Source organism: Plectropomus leopardus, chromosome 12 (assembly GCF_026936395.1).
Source record: "Plectropomus leopardus strain MGB_pleo_1.0 chromosome 12, ASM2693639v1, whole genome shotgun sequence".
NCBI classification, from domain to species: Eukaryota; Metazoa; Chordata; class Actinopteri; order Perciformes; family Serranidae; genus Plectropomus; species Plectropomus leopardus.
The window spans coordinates 14,985,888-15,008,191 of NC_142187.1; the positions used below are offsets into that span (position 1 = coordinate 14,985,888).

Genomic DNA, 22,304 nt, shown 5'->3' on the forward strand with positions numbered 1-22,304 from the left:
ATGAATTGTAGATATTGGTTCAATTTATCCCAAGAGGAACAAAAAATAGTGACCAAAATTTTATAGAAAAAAGGCACCTTGCCAGTTAAGGCGACTTGCCATATTAAATATGTCAGATGTCAGTCATGTTGTAAATAGATCATAGTGTGAGTAAAGCACTTAAGCCTCCTGAGTGGATCAAAAGAGGTTAAAGGCTTCATCTTTTACCAGGTCAGGGAAAGCAAAGAATGCTACGACAAGAGCTCACACGTCACTCTGTGGGTTTCCCATTTACTTGAGGGAGGATCTCTGCTGAGCTGTGTAAGTGTCATTGAGAGCTCATCACTAATTCATGAATTCATTCAAGAAATGTGCTTGGCACTGGCCTTAAACAAACTGTGGTTAAAAGAGATATGGGATTAAGTGATGCACTGGCAAAAACAGACACCAATAGAATAATTTAGAAATTGAGCAGACTAACATGAGAGGATTTTCTAAGCCTTCTTTACTCTGTTTTAGATGTTTGAACTTTCTGGTTCCTGGTTTGCTCTTCCAGCAGCCTGCTCCTCTAACCTTGGGAGGATTAGCCTGGCCTGAAGAGGGAGTAAAGGTTAAGATGAGCAGAGCATACTCATCCTATCTCCCACATGGTTTACGAACTTTACGTGGTCTGGCTCCATCCTATTAGGCCTCTCTCAAGCTTTCCAGAAAAAGAGCAATGGGAATTCAATAGAAGAAGGCGGTAATATGATAAACAGGGATTTTTTTTTTTTTAGGAGTGCTTACTACTTATTTAGTGCATAGAACCAACTATAAAACACAATTACAGTCTGGTGTTGTACCCAAACATCTACAATGTGCTTAAAGGTTTCTGTTCTCTCTCAGCAGGCATCAATAGGGGTATGTTGACGTCACTCTAACCTTTTGTATCCCGAGCAAATTGGCATTTTTCTTTCTTTCTTTCTAAGACATAGAAAGAAAAACTAAAGTCATTTTGACATCATTTTGAATATATAATTATAATCATTATAAATTTAGATTTTCCCAAGCTTTTTTGTTTTCCCTAGACATTTTTCCCTCACTTAAAAAAAAAACTTTATAAATTGACTAATTTCTTGCAATTTGTGGAAAATTACTTACAAAGTTGCTCACTCCTTTTTTTCACGTTTTTTTTGAAAGAAATCGCACTAATTGGCTCAAGGCTTTAAGATTTAAAAACTAGTGAAAGGTGTTTGAAAGCAGCACAAGACAAGCAATATCTAGGTTTCAAAGGGTTAAATGAGGGTTACCGATATCTTACTATGCAGAAGCAATACATTTACCTCAAGCCATAATCACCAGGACTGAAATATGAAGCCAATGCAGAGGTGCCAAATACTACAGTTTTTTCCTGGCCACTTGAGTCTGGCTCCAAAAGCAAGTAAATCTTCAAAGACCTCCATGTTTAAACGCCCAACTTTATAGCAGAGATGACCATGTTTACAGCCTGGTACAAAGACGGTTTTGTTCTCTGTAGCTACATTCCCCCGTTTATGACAACTGCACAGTCACTCTCGGCCCCAAAAACTCCAAGATGGTGATGACCAAAATGCCAAACTTGAAGTTTCAAGATGGGAGTCCACAAACCAATCGGTGACATCATGATGAGTATGTCTATTGTCTTTATACAGTCTATGATTGTCCTACAGGTATGCCATTTAAATATATAAATGATGATGCTGCATAAATATTGCCTGAGAGTGGAGCTGACCAAGTTAACTGTCCCAGCTGAGCCAGGCATGCCAAATACTGAGCCAAAACAGAATGTGGGACCTCTGCCTTGTTGTCTCGTTCATGCAGTGTGAAGGGTATTGACTCAGGCTCAGACTCAGGCCTAAATGCAAAGCATAATTTGAGTTTGGGGATAGTCTTTCTGCAGTTGTAAAGGGGGAGACGCAGCAGCCAAGTGTGGATTTACTTGACAGATAAAAAGGTCTCCTGTGTGTGACTGTTTATTATCGAGAGAGCGACTAAATAACTGCAGTCCTCCCATTAGAGCAAAGCAGGTCAGATGCTGAGGCTGGCTTGACCTGGTGGCTTCACAGTGTCACTGGAAGACTTCAACCCTGATTCTGCAAAGGACTGGAACAGCTAGAGGGGTGTGACTGGAGTGACTGACCTCTCTGATGTGACACTGGATGGTAAATGAGTCAAAGGTCAGTGACAGACTTTGTATCTCATTTATCAGATCCGAGGTCATATGCTCTGGACTATCAGGGAAATGCGGTCCCCTGCAGATTACCATCTGACAGTGAGATGGATCAGACAGCAGGTGAGACTTCCACAAAAGAAGGACCTAAGCATGTGGTAAAGAATACCTGATTTAGAGGGCCCTGTCCATGATGATTTCAACAATGTCAAAAAAAAGGCAAAGGTTTGTTGTTGTTGTGTCAGGCGGGATCTCGTTCAAAATTTACATTGTGCAAAGTCTCTCCAAGCTCGGCAGTGAGGTAGGTCAAAAAAGTCAGCTACTGGAGTAGTTGCGGATTTGAAAGCTTGATTTTGGAAAGAGTCAGTGAAAGATGACTTCTAGGTGGCCTTCTCTAAAATTACTTAAAAAAAATAGCAGTGAACTGCTCCCCTACTATTGTTCAGAGGTAGTAGAAGCACTCTGAGCAACCCTAATCTTTACAGACATGCTCTTTGGACACAGGGCAGCACTGAAGGACTTCTGAGAGTCACCAACACAGACTACCCACAATAAGACTTAGTGGTGAAATGTCCTTGTAAGGAGATACAGTGCATGCCAGTAGCACAGGTGGCTGCTATTCACATCTGGCTAATCCCTGCTCCAACGGTCTCAAGCTCTGCCCAGCACCACCTCAGTTTGAGTTACAAGTCCCATCTGATCTTGGGAAAACTTTCAGAGTCCAGTTTTGGTGATGTCTTTAATCTATGCTTTTCTGGCATTTCAGACAATTAATTCCACTTTGAGACTTTGTTTTGGTTTTCAATCTAAAAAATAAAATAAAATCAAGTACAGAAAAATAACAAAATAATAATAAAAAATAAACCTTCCTGTTATTTGCAAGATTTGTAGAAATTGAAAGCATAGCAACATAAAGGAAAACAGACGCAGGAGGTAAGAGAGAAAGACACTGATGATGTGAATATGAGCTCAGCACAGGATGGACTGCCAGCATTAGCAGCTTGTGCCCCCTAGGGGACTCTCTGAATCCACATCATGATGTGATTGTAACTGACTCAATAACACAACTGCAAATAAAATTTACAGCTGTATGTCTGTTTATTTTCACAATGCAATATTTCTTTTTTTCCAGCCTTAAGACACCTTTGTAGAAAATTGTTTATTGCAACTTCATATTGTCTTAAACAATAAAAAACTTAAAGGTGTAGGTTTTTTGTGTCTCAAAGTGCTACTCTTCTATATTGAAGGCAGCTAGATAAGGGAACTTGGGTACCTGGTAAGGTTGATACTGCTGCGTAGCGGGCACTGGCTGATGGGAGAACGTCTCCTGGCTTGGCTGAGGACACACTGCAATCTCACAGAGGCTGAGAGAGCTCCTCCTTATTAAGGATACAACACTGACCTGGTTAGCAGATGGAAAGCTGTATGAGTAAAAGAGTCACACTGAATAATAACAAAACAAAATCCTGACTATATACAAGGGAATTAGTAAGGAACAAATGTGGAATAAACTGATAATCAATAAATGGCCAAAGTTATTTGAGAAGACCACAAGTCAGTGACCCAGTATTTAACCAACCAGTTAAGTAAAATTGATTTATTACTAGAATGCATTATCACATAAATACTTAACCATTACTTACCATGTTTGCGTCTCCTCGTCTAAAGTTACCTCGCATCATAAAGTGGTGAGTAGTTACTGACTCAGAATTAGTCCATGAATGACACACCACAGACTGCAAAACTGCATGTTGTATATTAAATCTGTATTAAATTGTCAACTTACAATACTGAATAACATGTATGAACAATTAGTATGATCTACAATGTCCTGTTGTATTTTATATGTATGCTAAGTCAGAAAGGTCATGGCACAATGGACACACTGATGAAAAAGTCCCCAGGCATTTTAGGATTGAGGACTGACACCTTAATAATCACATCAGACAAACCTAGAAAAAAGATGTTTGACAAATAAAATGTAACATTCTTCAAATAATTAATACACAGCTCCTTGCAGGCTAAGGACTGTGTAAAAACTGCATATCAATACAGCATTAGGATTGAAATACAGGACTTCCAAGATAATTGACAAAAGGATTAACTCATTGTCTTATCTGGCACTGCACGGCAGTCTCCTCTACTGCTGGCCAGTGCATTGCTCTGCACCGGTGTTGCCATCGCACAGGTTTTTATGTCGTCAAACAGTTGGCAAAGCGCAGGCACGCTGGAATCAGAGCCAGCCTCTGGTTCAGGGTTAGAGTCATGGTCAACATTACAGCAAGAGCTGGTGTCAAAGCCAGTACCAGGATCAATGCCAAGGCTTGGATCGAGGATAATGCCAGTGTGAGATTCGTCCTCAGAACCGGATATCTGGTCTGTCTCTGAGCTTTCATCAGGTGATCCTTCTGCCATTACACCTGGTTCAGTGACCTCTCCTTCTTGTTGCTCCTCGGTCTTCAGCCTCCTGCGGCTGATCAACTTCTGCAGCTGCAGCTTGCTAGTGAAGAAGATGCTGCGCCAGCCGACCTCAAGCGCCAGAGATGCCACCTCAGCCGACACTGTGCTGCAGTGCCGCCGCACTGCCTGCTCCCAAAACTCCTCTGACCCACATAGCTGAGGAGCAGAAGTGATTCGTTCAGGAATATTACAGTAAACATAAGAGCTGTTATTTTTTTGCAGCGTCTATCCTCGTGTGTCTATGGAACTCACCTGCCTGAACCTGTGTGATGTTCGTCCAAGCTGACCAACATCCTCTAGTTCTAGATAATTTATTATCCGTAGAAGTAAGGAGTCAGACAGGCGGTCCAAATAATCATAGTGGCCTTGGCACAAAGCCTTGGTGTACTGCAAAATTCGATGACCGAAAACCATACTGACTTCACCTGGGAAGAAGCCCATTATTTTACTTGACATCCATATTAAACATTCAATTTGTTCTCACATACAATATTTACAAGACAGAATATGTCAGTGATAAACACCTATTGAATTGTATAATTATTTTCTATGCAGGTGCCTTGATGAAGCGTACCTATCCACAAGCAACGGGCAGCAAGTATTCAAAATATTTAATGTATTTGAGCAAAACTGACAAAACACTTGTCTTCTTTTACTTTACTTTGTAAAATAGACAAGAACCTGTGAACATTACTGACATAAAGTCACTATGAGGCACCACCAATAGTTAACAGCTTTGTTTGAGGGCACTCAAAAGCAGTTTTGTGAGTGTTCCCTGTTTCATTTACCCCTACCAAACAGCTTTGAGAAGCCACAAAAACACACAATTTACAGATCACAGTAGTAGACCCTTTTCACCTTTTTCAAGATATTTTGGCGTATCATACCAGGGAAAGCAACTTTGAAAACAAATGTATTCTATTTAGGTGAGCTAGTTCAAGGATCAAGCATGATGGCTGGCAGCATGCATGATGTGTTTAGCTCTAAACATAGTCCTAAACATGAAGTCCTTACTCTGCAGCCAAGTGTCACCCAAGAAGTCCTGGTGAGGCTCCTTCAGTTCTCCAGGCTTGGAGTATCTGTCAACAAATCTGGGAGATATCTTCCACCATCTCCATATCACCTGGAAAAAGGCCAATGAAAGGAACACTGGTGTTATATATTTTAACAAAAAGTCGTGAAGAAACACCTTTATTTTTTCAATGCTTTTTTGTTTGTCCCTCAACATCATAGCACAGTTATTTACATATAATAAAGAAAAACGTTATTATGGAACAGTCTAGTGCAGTGCAGACATCCTATAAGTTACAGTATGAAATCATTTTGGAGCTGTTAAGTCCTAACTAGCAGCAAAACAGTAAAGCTACAGCTAACGCAACACTGATTTAGCTAGACTAACATTACGTGTAAGTTTAGCCCTCTGTACATTTTTTCCTGATAGTTTTAATTGTTCTTTTGGTGTACTTACTACGGTTATTTTATTCTGAGTGTTGTTGAACGTTATTTTCTGAAGTAAAAGAGCAACTACAAAACAAGTTAACTAACTCGCAGCAAATACAAATTCACATAAACGTATGTGGTTTTAGCAGGTTTAGCTAACGACCGTTAATTAACGTTAGGAAATTTAAGCTAGCAACGCCGAGAGAAACGTTAAACCGCCACCTGCTTATTAGACAGCAAAAACACCTGTAACAATAGTAGTCAAAGCTCAAAAACAACTGTGCTTACTTCTGAATTGGTGATAGCAAAATAATAAAAATTCTTATTGGGTGCAGGACCGTTTCCAGATATCTCAAACAACGGGTCCGGTAGAAGAGACGCCATGACAAAGTTTCTGTGTTGCCATGGCAACGGTGCTTTTTCAGCTAACCCTTTCAAACGCTTTAAACCCGGATCTACATTGGTTTTGTTTAACTGCGTTCAGGCGCCTTTTGCAAGATTTATACCTTTGAGAAGGATTTCTTTCAAAAACACAGAAAAAGGGAAAATCCTGCAAATTGCAAATAAAGTATGATAAAAATAATAAAAAATAAAAAGGTGACACGTAAACTACATTTATAATTATTATAAATATATATATATTCAAATAAATATTACAGAAAATAGAAAATATTACAATTATCACTTATTTTTATTACTTTCATTGCATTTCAGCACTTTTACATGTCATTTTCTGTTTTTGCTGTTTTCTTTTTTTTTCTCTTTTTGTGCCAATTTCTTTATTTTTTGCTAGTACATTTTTTTGTAATTTTCTTGCAACTTTTTAGAAATTTCTTACAAATTTTGGGTCATTTCTTGCTAAATTTCTCATTGCCTTCTTTCCATGTTTGTGAAAGAAATAAAGCCAATTTGCTCTGGTTCTGAAGTATTAAGAGAGGACAGTTGGAGATACAAGAAGCTAATGTCACATGAGAAGTGTGTTAGTATGTATTTTGCTTGTTTTAACCAAATGGTAATTACATAAAGAAGGCTCTATGTATCAACGGTGAATGGGGGAATGGTTCCAAATTATTATAATGGATATAACTTACACCTACAACATTGTCACAATCAGGGCTGTGATCACCTTTTCAACACTGGGAGTCCATTTCCCATGCACACCCTCTGTGACCCAACCCTGAAGGGAAACACCTTTTAGCTGTGAATTTTTAAAATATTTTTTTAATTCATAACCTTCACAAAGGTAGGATTAACTGCATAGCTGTTGCATTAGTCTCTATTGGTTTTAGTTGAGTGTACCTAATGAACTGCCAGTTTAATGTACTTAGTCATCTCTCCACTGGAGTAATTGAGAGATAGTTACACAGTCAAAATTGTAGTTAAAAATCTTTTAATTTATTTATACATATATTTATATATGTACACAGTTACTTACCTATTCTTGTAAAGACAAGAAACACATTGTCAAATTCATTGTTAGTCATTGGTGGCACAATTGAGAAACTAGTTCTCCAAAGTCCCAGGCTGAACCAGTAATGTAATAATCCCAAAATAATCTGTTTTTTCCCTTGCCTTAATTCAAAGCAAACTGAAGGGAGATCAATATTAACTCCTGACCCTGTTCTTCACTCCACAGGCTTTTAAATCAGAAGGCAAAGAAGACGACAGATATCAGGGCAGTGTAGTGAATACAACACAACTAACATTTTATAAATATTTTTGTTTCATAATGTACTTTTTGTTGTCCAAGCAGGGTGTGGTAAACCTGTCATTCCCTGTCAGGAGGACAAGTCATCCGCAACCATGTGAATAACCACTTCACTTTGTCTGAGGAAACCCAATTTGGGTCACACCTACAACCCTGAAGCACTCTTAACAGTCTTTCCTTTTGTCTTACTCATAAAATACAGTGAATATCTGAAAGCAGAAGAGGGTAATTAGAGTATATTTAACAAGTTTACCAATATTTATAGATTAAGTAGGTCAATGGGACATAGATACACTCATCTAAAAGCCTGCACTTTTCATCTCTTTCTTACATTTGTGCTCTAGTAGACGTGTCTGTCCATTTTGATGGGTGGCTAAAACATTCGCTGACCTCCTGTTCAAGGAGCTGCCCTTCGTCTCCACGCAAAATCAAACCCCTACTCTTTATTTTCATAATTCACATATATTGGCGATACTAATAAAAAGATGACTAACAGTTCAGGATCACTGCTGTGTCCTTTCCACCTGCTTGGGATGTTGCTCTGATTTAAAAAGATGTGGGTGTGGTTGCTTGGGGGTTATAGGCAACTTGTAAGTTAATAAAGGACATTTGCACATTAGTGCCCAAATAGTCGCAATTATGCTAAAGTAACAAAAAGAAATCCCTTTTAAGAATGAAATACCTGCATCATCATGGTTGCTTCAAACCACACATCATGGATTTGGATGGAAGCCTGTTAATAAACTTAAAGTCTATACCTTTACCTATGTAGATAGTTTGTAGTGGGAGTTTTTTCCCACAAGGTATGTGTATACTCACCTTTGTTAACTCACTCCTTGTTATACATAACATGTACTTAATTGTGATTACAAGTGATGATATGCACAGAGCTTACAGTCATAAACAAAAAATAAAAAGCATATAATGTATATAGTCCAAACAGTATATTTTCCCCCATAACAGTCCCTTAGTCTTCAATATAGTCCTTGGTACTCCATAGTGTTGTAAACTTCTTCATGAAAAAACAGAACGAAAAAGAGTCATTTAAAAAAAAATGTACTGCCACTAATTGCATGATGAAGGGGTGCGTTGAATATGTGCTGCATGCTGCCCTCCGGTGGCAAGGACTAGGAGTTGTGCTACAGGAAAGGGTTGGTTGAACCACCTGAAGGGAATGACCCGGCTGGGGCTCCAGCCTGAAACAAGACAGAGACAGTCAGAATTAAGAAACCAACAGAAAACAGTCTGAGATAATGAACCCTTCAAATCAAATGTGATCAATAACAATGGTTTCAGATAAACCACTTGGTATAATAATTTCTTTGAAGGGACAGTTTACCCCCCAAAATCAAAAATATATATTTTTCCTTCTAGCTGTGGTGCTATTTGTAAATCTAGATTGTTTTGGTGTGAGTTGCAGAGTGTTGGAGATATCGGCTGTAGAGATGTCTGCTTCTTTACAATATAATGGAACTAGATGTCTCTCGGCTTGTGGTGCTCGATGTGCCAAAAATAAATTTGAAAATCTCTGCAGCAATGTCTCCTGAAATTATGATCCGGCTACTCAAGATAATCCACAAACCTTATTCTTAGCAGTTTGATGTAGGAATTATTTTCTTCCTACCCACTAACTACACCCACCAACTGCATCGCTGTGCAGAAGAAAGCGTGCATCTGCTCATGGACAAGATGCTTGTGCTCGTTACATGTAAACATTAACGGGGTCCTCCTCAGCTGAGCTGTAATTTTACTCGATGAGCGAGGAGTAGATGCACCCATCCTTCTGCACGTTGATATGGTTGGCAGCCATAGTTCAGTAGAGAAAAGAGTCCCCAATTGAAACTGCTCACAACAAGGTCTTTTGATTATTCTTGAGTAACTAGGTCATGATTTTTGGTAAAACACGTTGCTGCTGAGTTTTTCATATGTGTGTTTTGGCGTTTTGAGCATGACAAGCTTACTGCCATCTAGTTTCATTTTACTGTAGAGAGGTAAGACATCTCTACAGCCCATATCTCCAATACTCTGCAACTCACATCAAAATAGACTGATAAATAGCACTATAGGTAAGAGGACAAATATGTATTATTAATTTGGGGGTTAACTGTCCTCACCTTCTTTAACTCACAAAACTGGGGAAAACAAAAGACAACGCATGCTCACCATGAATGGGTTACTGGACATGCCAGGGCCAGCCATGGGCTGCCCAAAGGGCGTCATGGAGGGCTTGTTCTGACCGTAGACTGGGAAAGCAGGGCCTGGCGGGATACAGGGATTTACAACAGGTTGAGTCCGCTCTCTCCAGCAGTTAAGCAATGTGTAATAATAATATTTCATTGCAACTGTTATATCAACAAGCCATAAAGAGCAGGCTGTAAAGAGTCAAAGATAAACAGAGTTTAACACTGAACTACATTATGAGTTAATTTTTAAAAGCTCTAAGGGACTTGGACTATAAAAAGGAGAAAAAAAAATCAACAAGAGAGCCAAGCCCAGCGTGTCAGATTGCATTCAGGCATGAACAGAGCCTTATGAGTGATGTCAGATTTGTTGATTGTGTTTCTGGTCCAGAATTTTGTACGGAGCAGAACCCCAAAGCTTTGTACCCTAAATGCAACCTTCTATCACTGTGCAATAGCTGCCACAGACAAGTCACACTTAAATTTGCTGCAGCAATACTTAAACATAATTACCAATGCAGATGATGATAAAGAAAAAACATAAAATGAATGCAGAGTAAAATGCTGCATGTGACCTGAATCCCTGACAGGTACTCCACAGGTGGACCAGGGTGAGAGGACAGAGGGATGTGGGAGGCCACTAACCATTAGACTGAGGGTGGTAGGCCCCAGGTTGAGAGTAAGGGATGGGAGCCTGGCCAGGGAATTGCTGCTGGAAGTTTCCGCTGAAACTGGTCGGGAGGCAGTAGGAAGACGCATTCCCAAAGCCGGCGGGCATGCTCATAGAGCCAGTGCCAAACGAGGCTACGAGACACACACAGCATGTGTGTACACGAATGCACACGCACACCCACAACACACACAAGGAGGAGAAAATTCTAGATACTTTGGCAAATCACAAAGCTACTTGGCAATGTAACTGGGTTACATCAAAGTAACGCAAACATCTAAGTAGAAAATGTGTCTTATTGAATACGCTACACTTTAAATGCACGCACACACACGCACACACCTGCAGCTGGAGCTCTCCCATTGGTCTGGAAAGGGTTGGTGGCCATCTCCGGGGCAACTGCTGCAGCAACGAAGGGATTTGTAGATGGGACAGCTAGATGAAATGTAGGAGGAAGATGCAAAATGAGTCTTTAAGCTATATGAGAAAGTTCACAGCGCTGGAAATGTATTTTCGTTCCGTATGAATCACTGTGGTAGTAATCACTATTAGCACCTCCAAAGCCAGGCTGCATGCTGGGTAACACAGGTGGATTTTGGGCTGGCGATGAACCAAGCACTGGTCCAAATAAGTTCCTGTGAAGAAATGCTTCGATTAAATGTTTCTGAATCCGTTAGGCTCATGCAGTACGTACACATGACAGGCACTGATTAATCTTTACAACCGATTAACTGATACCGTGAACATTTTGCTGGTTTTTCTTAAAAAAAGCTGTTTAGCTGTAAAAAAAAAAGAAAAGTCCATCCATCCCTCCAGGATTTTGCAGGCTTTTTTGAGATTATTGCAGCCTAAAATGTCTGATGAATGAATTAATTTATGGCAGCTTTTTCTAAAAAATCATGTTGCAATGGTTTTAGGTGTTTTTGAAATGAAATTTGGGGATTTTTGTCAGTTGACCACATGTTTCAGCCATTCTCCAGCTGTGTTTTGCAATAGAGCAATTACTGGCTTTGAGTTCCGATATAATGTTGCACACGGTGTAAAATAGTTTACCCTACCTTCTGTGCACAAGAGCAAAAAACTGCCTTACATGGGCTTTAGCAATAATTTTTGTCTGCAAATGTAAGACATTTGTGTCACACATGTCTTCATCATTACAACCAAAACTAAGGAAATAAGTTTGGTAATATTTTGCTGGGGAATGCTATGATTGGTGAAACTCATGGTAAGGTACTACAATACGTCAGATTTGTGGAAAAGTTGGCAGAAATTGCACGGTTGTGCAGAATTCACAGGGCTTGTTTGAACTTGAATTAACTGTTGCAATTGCAACACTGCAACATCCTGGAGGGGCTGTCTTATACACTACTGAGTGGAATATGTGGACTGGTATTGAAGACTTTGGTTTGGATTTAAGACTGTGCATTTTCCTAGTGTATAAGTAACAACAAACACTGCACAATGAATTAATCACATTTATGTAGAATTTTTCCAGACCATCCATATGTGCAGAGGCACCCTTTACAAGAAATTAACGGTTTCTGGTGAATATTTATTAGCAGTGCTATTACAATATTATTCTGTGTGTGTGTGTGTGTGTGTGTGTGTGTGTGTGTGTGTGTGTGTGTGTGTGTGTGTGTGTGTGTGTGTGTGTGTGTGTGTGTGTGTGTGTGTTTGTCTCTCTCTCTCTCACCCTGGCACATTGCTGCCTGAAGAGACGGAGGAGCTGAGTTCGTTGTCTAACTCAGCCAAAGCAGCATAGCGATCCTCTCTGTTGCTTCCCGTCTGGGACTGGGAGGGGACGGCACTCGACATTGATGGGATTGGCACACCTCCCCCTTTGGACAAATTTTGGGAGAAAAAATCATACTCAAAGATCAAGTGTTGCATGCATACGCATAATCAAATAATAAAGAGACAAAGAAATAAGTAAATGATTGAGGGAAAAGCATGGTATTTTGTAACAGGTTTAGGGCAAATTGTCCACTGGGTGTCTCCCTATGCAGCTTTTCTGAGATATCTTTGTCAAATTAATTTAAATTGAAAGGATGTTTTGTGTGTTTCCAACAACTTGGCATGTGTGATGTTCTCACTGCCCTGAGCATTAGTTTAAAAACCTTTAGAGTCTTATCTGAGAGACGGAGGGCTTGCTCAGTGGACACTGCAGGTAAGAAATGAATGAGATGAGGGTGAGTGCGTGGACAGGGTGGAGGAAAGGAGGGTGAGGAGGGGGGTACCTGATGAAAAGGACTTTGAGGGGGGTGACGTGCTCAGATGGGATGGAATTGCGGTGTTTCCAAATGCCTCAAAGTTGGCAAAGTTGGTATCTGAATTACCCTGAGGTGCTGCAGCCACACACAAGGAAAAATAAACATTTAACAGGAATGAATGTGGAAATAAAAACAATGGCAAGGCAATGCATGGGGTGATGGCAAACCAAAGCTGTATTGTGTGTCCAAGTGAAATGTTGGACCCTTTTGTTCCTTTCACAGAAAGCTGTCTTACCCGACTGGCTTGGAAAATGTGCAAAGTTGGCAAAGTTGGTAGAGCTGGAAGTTTGAGTGGGCGGCGCAGCGAAGATGTCTCCCCCCAGGTCAGAGAGCAAGTCAAACTTCTTCTCCTGAGCAGCGCTGTGAGCCTGGGAGCGACCTAGCCCTGGAGACTGGGCAGCAGCCAGAAAAAGCAAGTTAAAACTTTTCTCCAACCATATTCCAAAAGACATAACAGATGCATATCTAATGTGCAAACAGAGGCACGGTGCACATTTCTGTTACCTGGCGCAGTGGGGTCTTGTTAAGCTGAAGGGTCTTGAGAGGTTGGACTTCTGGGGTACTACCCGTGCTGCTGGCTGAGGAGCCGGACACAGAGGCCTGGACACTTGCTACTGCCCTGGCCTGGTCTGGAGGAACATACCTAGCCATCCAGGAGTGAACACCAACGCAAATGTAGATCAATTAATTTATTATTTTTTTTAAAGGTAGCAGCTATGCGAGTACAACAAACTGATAATTATGTATTTGATTGAGCTGACTGGAATGAAGGTAAGTATTTAAATTAAATGGGACCATCCTTCATGAGGCACTGTTTAAAGCTGTACTCTTTTCACTAACAATGCAGCAAAAAGAGGAAAATGACACATAGACATAGAAAGTCCTAGAGAATGATATATGCTATCAAACTAAAACTAAAACAGAGGCAGCACTTAACTCTCAGCACTCTTTTCCTTTGCATCATGGCAGACAGTAACAAGCCAGATTACTTTCAGGGCAGCATTAGGCTTCGGGTTAGCCAACAGAAAAACGTCATCCCTGGGGCACTCTTTTATTTAAAGCTCTATGCACCAAAGTAAAGAACATCGTTTTATTTAAAGGTACACTATGCCAACATTGACCGTTACTGTGAGCAAACAATATCAGCTACCAACGTGAAAGGTCACTTAGTATTTTGCTTCATTATATTTACAATCTTTTAGTGCTGTGTCCTTTATTTTCGTCACTTCCTCTTGGATGCATACTGCTTACGAACCAGATGGGATGGTTGCTACCTTTTTTTAAAGTGCTGACCTCACCTGAATACAGTGCCCACCCATGATTGTCCCAAACACAATAGAATAAGAAAAAAATAAAATACAAGCAGAGGGTAGAGTCTCTGCAGATTCATACATTGCCACATATTTCTAGTGAGTCATAATGATGATTGAGGCTACATCCATACTAATATGCAACGTTTATGCCTAACTTTCGCACTACTTCAGCATTTTACAACCCCTAAAACAGAGATAATGAAAATGCTGCTGACCATGTTTTAGTTTGAAAATTCCAGGGTTACATTTTTGTTTAGACAGGCAAAAATGGAGACTTTTGGAAATGATGATGCACACGCCCATGTTCGCTTCCTCATTGGTATTTCAAGTCAAAACAGGTCAAGCCAAATCATTAGAACTTAGCCTTTATACATTTTGTAGTTTCATCCTTCTGTGTGGGTACTTCTTCCTATTGCCATGGCTTTGATGATGAAAACGCTCTGGTAATGCTCTTATATGTGGACAGGGTACATGCATGATCAAGTGCAGTAATGGAATTTAAAATTTCCTTAAGTACTGTACTTAGGTAAAAAACTGAGGTATTTGTACTTTACTTGTGTTTTTTCTTTTCTTATCACTTAATACTTTCACTCTACCACATTTCAGAGAGAAATATTGGAGTTTTTACTTCACTACATTTATCTGAATGCTTTAGTTACTTTGCAGATAAAGATTTTTGCATAAAAAACATGAGTTTATAAAATATGATGTTTTGGTATAAATTAAATTACCAAACAGTTTGTACAAATAAAGCTACAATGCTTAGTTGATTTATCAGTTGATTGACTGAAATTAATTGCCAACTATTTTGATAAACATTTAAGTCTTCTTCGATTTTTTAAATATTGATTTAGAGTATTGTGGGTGTTTTTTTCTTTTTAAATAAATTTGAGTTTTGTGGGAGTTTTCCCCTTTTCTTAATAATTGAGTTTTTTTTTTTTTGTTTTGTTTTGTTTTTTCTTGTTTTTGCTGTGTTGCTTTTAAATTGTTTTTAGATCATTTTAAGTGGTTAGATTATCTGCACTGGGTACTTTTACTTTTAATACTTTAAGTACTTTTTTTCCTGAAAATACTTACTTCTACTTGGGTAAAATTTTCAATGCAGGGATTTTACTTGTAATAGAGTATTTTTACAGTGTGATACTTTGACTTCAGTAAATGATCTGAGTATGCGTTTACAGGCGTTGATATGGACAGACATTAATTCTGAATCAGTGCTTAAACACTTGTGCATAAGGAGAAAGGAGCTTTAAAATGAAAACATAGTGTGGATGTAGCCTCAGAGGGATTACTGTTTTATGAGTCTATAAATTGTTCTTTGGGAAAATCCTGCATGGTATACTTCTAACCCAGTTATACAATGTGCATTGAAGGGTAAAGAACTAAAATAGCTTAGCCATGAATGTTGGTTTGTGTTCTTTTAACAACAGCTTTTACTCTTGCCAAAACAATCAAACAATATCAAAAGTTAATGTTACCATCTTTTCTTTTCGTATTTTTCCTGAAGGAACTCTTTTACTTTCTGTGGTTCTCGGAAATCTGGAACAACTAATGTCCTGTCGTCATAGAGGCCCAACCAGATGTGTTTACAGACCTACAGGGGGGGCAGAGGAATGAGGAGAGTGGGAGGTAAGGAGGGGATTGGGGTGGGGGTGGTGGTTAAGCCAGGAGAGAGGTGAGAGAGAGTAAAGGGAAGGGGGAGGGGATGACGAGAAATGGGAGAAAAATGGGGGAGAAAGGAATGCCAGTAAAGTTGACTAAGCAGGGTTCAGAAAAATGCCAAGATGCTTCTGAATCATACAGAATGACAATAAAAATTCAATTCAACAAAGTGAAATATGGTGCAGTCCATTGCTGTATATTGTACACGTTACCTCATTGCTGTGTTTCTGTAGGAACTCAATTTCCTGATGTGTAAATGTGGTCATAGAGATGGACTTCACTCTGTGTGGGGGGTTCAGTCCTCGCCTGCGGGTGGAGGAGGTATGTTGGCATAAGAACAAGAGAAGCAGGGTGCAACCCAATATTGTTCATGTGACACGAGATGAGCAAACAAAAACAACAGATACATTTGATGTATTTTCTTTACACATGAGTACTTTGGACGTTTGGGACATGTAAACTAAGTGCATGTATAAAACACAAATACACTTAATTTCCTTGTTTTTAAACATAAAATCCCAGTGAAAGTAATCACAATTTTTTCATGAATCCACAGAAAAAAATAATTGAGTATTAACATACATGCAAAAAAACATGCTGTGTTCTAAAAAAAAAAGCTAATTGAATAAGTATTTGCAGTTTGTGACAATAAAATTCACACCATAACAGCAGCCAGCTGCTTTAAGACGTCACACAGTGAACCAAATTGAAAACGCCTGTGTGTAATCAAGGTGTGACAAGTGACATTAGGTTAAAGACACATTAATTAGCTGGAAGGTGCAGGAATTAGTTGGTCAGGTTTCTGGCCAAAAGCTAAATCATGAAGACAAATGACCTTAATAAACAAACCTGTGCCACTGTTACCGAATCATTGCATGCTTATATGGCAAAAAAATCATGTTTGTGTTAATGGGGTCTTTGTGCACAGATTCTCAACACTGATAAGTAAAAAAACAAAACAACAAACACTTGAGAGTACAGTTGGATCAACTATAAAGTCATTTTTTGATGGCTGTAAATTTGATTAGAGGAGGCGGTTCTCAACATATGAGGGTTTGTGCAAAGCAAAACCAGCATGAAAAGGCAACAAGAGGCCTAAGACAACTCCGGATGAGCTTTTATTGCAAAAATGGGAAGCACGGTGTAGTCAACAAGTGTTGCTTCACCGGTTGTGGCTTTAGGGCAGGTTGGCAAATATAAAGCCGCTGCTGACAAATTAAAAAAACACACACGATATCTCTGGGCTAGTGTTTGACATAAGGGACTTAACGTTTATGGTCTGATGAGACCAAAACACATCCAAGCATCACCACTATGAATCTCGTGATGGCAGAATGATGCTCTGGGGAAGCTTCTGCAGGTCATGGAAGGCTTGTGGGGTTTGAGGATAATATGATGTCACACATTCAAGACAAATCCTGGAGAAAAACAATGTGATCTACAACAAGTATGACTGGAAATAAGGGCTGGGCGATATGGCCCTAAAATAATATCTCGATATTTCAGGGTATTTTTGACAATATGAAAAAAAAACATTGAAAAATATTCTACTATTCATTTCAATAACTAAATTATTGTGATTATTAGTGTGATTATTTGATTATTTATTAGTGTTTTATATGACAACATAAATCTTAGTTTGCCTACAAATATTAAGTAAAAACTAAACAAATTATCTCTACTTTCTTCCATCTGTGAACAACAGCAGAAACTCAGATACTGTATAAAACATAATATATATGTTCTACAGTAGCCCAGAGTAGAAAAACAAAATACTTGCTCTTGATAGGGCCATTCATGGCGGCCACCGTAGTTCTCCTACATACTCGGTACACGGGAGAAGTTTTAGTTCGTACTGCTTGATGCCACTAAATCCTGCACAGTAGACCTTTAAGACTATTATATGACTTTTTTTTACAAATTTGAATTTAAACAATTTAAGACTTATTTAAAGGGGAACACCACTTAAATTAGGAATTCCATTACAAATTTACACGGAAAATTTAAGCAATATTTGTGGGCATGAGTTACTCTCTCTCTCTCAAAGCCAGAAATCAGAGAAGTCAGTCTCCAACTTGTGATGTTGACTCATCAAATGTAAAGCTTCTCCATAGACAATCAACGGGAACCTAATTTTGTGGACCCCACAGTTTCCTTTTTTAAATACTTCAATAAGTTGAAGTCGTGAAACCCAAAATATAACCATATACTCCGAACATTCCTCTGGATGCTCTCAGCGTCATCTGTAAAATCTTTTCCAATGTATTGTCTATGGAGCGGCTCCAGACTATAAAGTCTATGACATCACAAATTTGAGTTTTAGCTTTTTATTTTTTGGATGTGGGAGAATGTTGTTCATGTTTACTAATATTTTAGACTGTCTTTTACCATAGGAATAACGTGTATGAATATTAATCAGATTCACATTCATACTTTATTGTCTTCTATGTGGGACAGTTTTCACTGTCTGTACAAATAAACACTCAGGACAGGTAATACACAGAGTGTACAAAGACAAAAACATCACAGGGAACATAAAACAAGTCTGGCTCAAAAGTCTCCCCAAAGCAGAATTTCTTGCACAGTGGTTGTCTGTGTCTGTGGCACGAGGGGAGGAGGACGGGCGTAGTTCCCTTTTAAAGACCTGCAGACACACTAAATACTGTCCATGCATTCAACAGTTTAAGTTATTTCCCCAGTGTCACTTTTCCCAACAGATGTAATACTCTGTGCAGTATAATAATTAGGGATGTCCTGATTGGATCAGAAGGATCAGTATTGGGCCCAGTTAACCCTTTTTTGACTGATTGGAATCAGTTATTTTGAGCATGTGTCACTCTTGATCCTTTGTTTATGTCCAACGTCACACGATTTGGTTTTATTGTAACGTTGCTACTTCAATAAGTAGAAACTCTTCAACTTAAGCTAGTGTACAACTTTAAATGGAATTGAATTTTTTGTTGTTCATTGTTAGTGAACTTCTTTTACTATAATGCTGAAATAAACAGAATCGTGAATGATTTTTATTTGCTCTGACTGGAAATGTTAATGTTGAGCTATTATACTACTTTGAAGCAGAAATGTGATTGTATTACCCATTTATAGAGCTCTGTATTTTTATTAAAATGCAACAGAAAGTGGATTTGATGGCAATTTCTGGAGACATATTTTAGTTTGTTTACTTTATTTTGTTGAAAAGAACAAATGCTATACTAAGTGAAATTGTGAGCAATATCTAAAGATGTATTTTATTTTGTTTACTGTGTTACCTTATCAAAAACCCATAAGGGACTATAAGGATGAAGACATTTTTTCTTGTAATGCATTGCAAAGCTATTAAAACTAAAGTGCTATAGTGTGCATTGTGCAGCTGTATCGTCCAGGTAAATACAAGTATCCGATCAGGAGATACCCAATATCAAATGACTAGGATCGTGATCAAAGGCAAGAAACATTATCGGGAGATTGGTACTGAATGCTATGCATGCATTCAAAAGTAAAATATTGTTATTTCTCCAAGTTCACTTTTCCTAATAGATGTGTTACTTCATAAAGTATGATAACAGATCTGGCAAGTGGGCACAGAGTCATACAAATATAAATACCACACAACACACCACTAATTTTATCAGTGTCAGTTTAGCTAAAATGTTGATTGGGTCATATTATGTCATATTACAGAATACAACACACAAACAACTGGCTTTCAATTTAAAGGCAAACACTCCACATACAGCCGCACTGCAACACCCTCCCTGACAAGAAAAACATTTAACAATCAGAAAGTTAGGCAAACATGTTTGCCTCTATAGCAACTAAATGGGAGTGGATAGTTTAGATATTGCATAATTAAGTTACATTGCCTAAATCCTGGTTATGATTTCATAACATTTAGACTTTCCATGGAAAAAGATATTTCATCAGACAGCAGCTAATGACGACCCACTGCCCCACTTCTTCTTTCAATTACTTCCCAAGCTGGGAGAGCCACCCTGCTCTGGCTTATCTGGAGGTGTGTGCGTGTGCGTGTGTGTGTGTGTGTGTGTGTGTGTGTGTGTGTGTGTGTGCATGCCTGTCAGAGGTCCAGCTAAAGTTCAACCAGAGGAGGCTCCTGTGTGACGTGTTTTAAAACAAGGTGGTCAAATATTTGACTGTTAGGTATATGTGAACCATTAGGCGTGTTAACCTTCACAACATTAAGTCACAGAGACCACCACACACACACTAGAGTGAAGTCAGGTAATGTGAGACATCAGGTAAAATGGGAAAAATTAAGTTTTACATCTTGAGCTTTTTAGATATTAGCAGCCAGCCACCAAACATGTTCTAGAATTATTGGTACATGTGTTTTACACGAAACAAACAATTTTATTGGTCTGATATAACTAGTATGGAAAGAGCAAAAAGTCAAAAATCTCACAGTCTCAGAACTTGGAGGAAAGCCATGTGGCATATTGATTATCTCATTTTGGTAAAAGGAGTAGGGCATAACAACAAAAATGACTGTAGTGTGTTGTGTATTAACTGCTTGACTTATGATCAACGTATTTTCTGTGTATTGCCTGAGTGTGTACTTAAAGCATTCAGGTAAAATAGGACAAAAAAATTATGCTAAATTTGGACATTTTTCTACATAGAAAAGAGCATGTGTTTAGGCTACCAGGTGCCATGAAATTATGAGTGATGCTAGCCATAACTGTTACACACACATGCATGTCCATTGTAGGCTATAAGGTACCAAGGATATAGGCAGCAAAAGAATAAGTATGGAAAAAAAATTAGACAATCTTTTTTAAGAAATAGCCACAGGTTACACTCTGATTTAATGACTCATTGGCTGAAGTATAAATGGATTTCACTATGTTAAAAAAAACCCCAAAAACCTACGATTTTCCCATTTTACCTTACCATCTGTGCCATTTCAATTGAACATTTCATTGGAATGAGGTTGGGGTTCTCAATGTGTTTTAAAGTCCAAAGTTTATAAATCATTTTACTTAACGTATTTTCATAAAAATATAGCAGAGAACCATAAGTTATACGTGTAACACTTAAGGTTGACTTTTTACACTCCCACATATAACATAATGTGTGAAAATGTGGGGAAATACATATAAAACAAAATTTAAAAAAAAATCCAATACTGATCATCCTTGGAAAAAAAAGAGCCATAAGAGTTGCAAACAAAATCACTTACATAGTACCAAAAAACCCACTCGTTATCATATTACAGGCACTCAAATTTGAAGATCTGAACGATTTCAACACTGTTTAAGTCATGAACAGAGCCAAATATCAACTGCTACCTAATAGTATCCAAAAGCTGTTTCAAATGAAATTAAGTTGACTTGATTTGAGAGGAATTTGTATGTTCAAGATACAGTTAGTGATGACTAACGCAAAATATAACGTCAGGTTGATTATCCGTCGACTCTCTGATGAAAACGGTTACGTTTGTTTTTTTGAGCCAAATAATTTGTTTTTTGTACTATGACTTAACAAATACTCACTTTCTCCCACTCCTTTTGACAAGACATACCTAAGTTGTTCACTGAATATGTTCGAAGGGCATTCTGGTATTGTTTTTCTTCCTTCGACTATATTTTATTCTCCTTTTTTATTTGGCATGGACGAAAAAAATCTCTAAACGAACTAACTTTTCGGGTGGTTTTCTCGGTAATCTACTGGAAAGTGTCCCAACTTACCTGACTTCACCCTACATGTATCCCCGCTTGTTATCACGCAGAAGTAAAGCTGTAAACAAACCAAACTGCTATTAGCACGCGGCCCAACCCAACGGCCAACGGCAGAACCGACGTTACCTGTCCTGACTTTAACGCTAGCTAACGAGCTAACGGTACCGCCGCTGTGGACCGGACAACCTTATGACCGACAGCGGTGCTTTGTCCTCGCCTGGTGGACGCTTTAGACAACAAAAATGACAATTTGACACAAAAGGAGACTCACAAGATGCCGGAGCAGGTGGTACAGACGAAGGAGCCCACTGTCATGTTGACATAGGTCGGGCCGCGCTGGTCGCAGTCGAAGCATTTCCTATTCGCGGGCAGGCTAGTCATTTCCCGGAGCATCTTCAGATGAGTCTCCTCTTGCTTTCGCTTCGCGCTCGTCGCCATGGCCGAAAACAGCAGGCTGGTATCACCGGGGAGGAAGTTTGGACAGGGGACCCGGGACAGGACGGGTGTCTTCAGGGTAGACTTGTCGCGTGCGACGGTGGCAGCCGGGGAGACACCTTTCTATGGTCTAGCGGAGACTGGGCGACTGACAAACTGCTTCTTCTACCCGGAGAAAGTGCGAGACAGAGCGGCCTCACAACCACATGCGCCATCTGTTGGCTTGGAAGGATGCCTTTTGTTTTCATTAAAAGTAACACAATCATTCAGTAATATTTCAGGAAAAAAATGGTGCTATGAAAA

At 39.0% G+C, this 22,304-nt stretch overlaps 2 protein-coding genes across 4 annotated transcripts; both read right to left on the reverse strand.

Annotated features, from left to right (window-relative positions):
• Positions 1–3,736: 3,736 nt before the first annotated feature.
• On the reverse strand, positions 3,737–6,688 carry fbxo36b (F-box protein 36b). 2 transcript variants are annotated; one of them, XM_042496962.2, is made up of 4 exons: positions 6,356–6,688; positions 5,642–5,750; positions 4,880–5,052; positions 3,737–4,783 (listed from the first exon to the last, which is right to left on the reverse strand). In XM_042496962.2, exons 1-4 carry the CDS (start codon positions 6,449–6,451, stop codon positions 4,268–4,270), a joined length of 894 nt encoding a protein of 297 aa, XP_042352896.2. In that variant the 5' UTR covers positions 6,452–6,688; the 3' UTR covers positions 3,737–4,267. The 2 variants fall into 2 exon arrangements, with proteins under 2 accessions (XP_042352896.2, XP_087941434.1); XM_088085308.1 differs by lacking the exon at positions 6,356–6,688 and having other exon boundaries at positions 3,894–4,783; positions 5,642–6,336.
• Positions 6,689–7,440: 752 nt separating this feature from the next.
• On the reverse strand, positions 7,441–22,159 carry agfg1b (ArfGAP with FG repeats 1b). Of its 2 annotated transcripts, XM_042497796.2 has the most exons (12): positions 21,838–22,159; positions 16,083–16,176; positions 15,687–15,802; positions 13,400–13,538; positions 13,131–13,287; positions 12,863–12,970; positions 12,319–12,463; positions 11,181–11,260; positions 10,968–11,060; positions 10,601–10,759; positions 9,939–10,033; positions 7,441–8,971 (listed from the first exon to the last, which is right to left on the reverse strand). In XM_042497796.2, the coding sequence occupies exons 1-12, from the start codon at positions 22,002–22,004 to the stop codon at positions 8,915–8,917; spliced, it is 1,410 nt and encodes a 469-aa protein (XP_042353730.1). In that variant the 5' UTR covers positions 22,005–22,159; the 3' UTR covers positions 7,441–8,914. The 2 variants fall into 2 exon arrangements, with proteins under 2 accessions (XP_042353730.1, XP_087941433.1); XM_088085307.1 differs by lacking the exon at positions 12,863–12,970.
• Between the last annotated feature and the right edge of the window lie 145 nt (positions 22,160–22,304).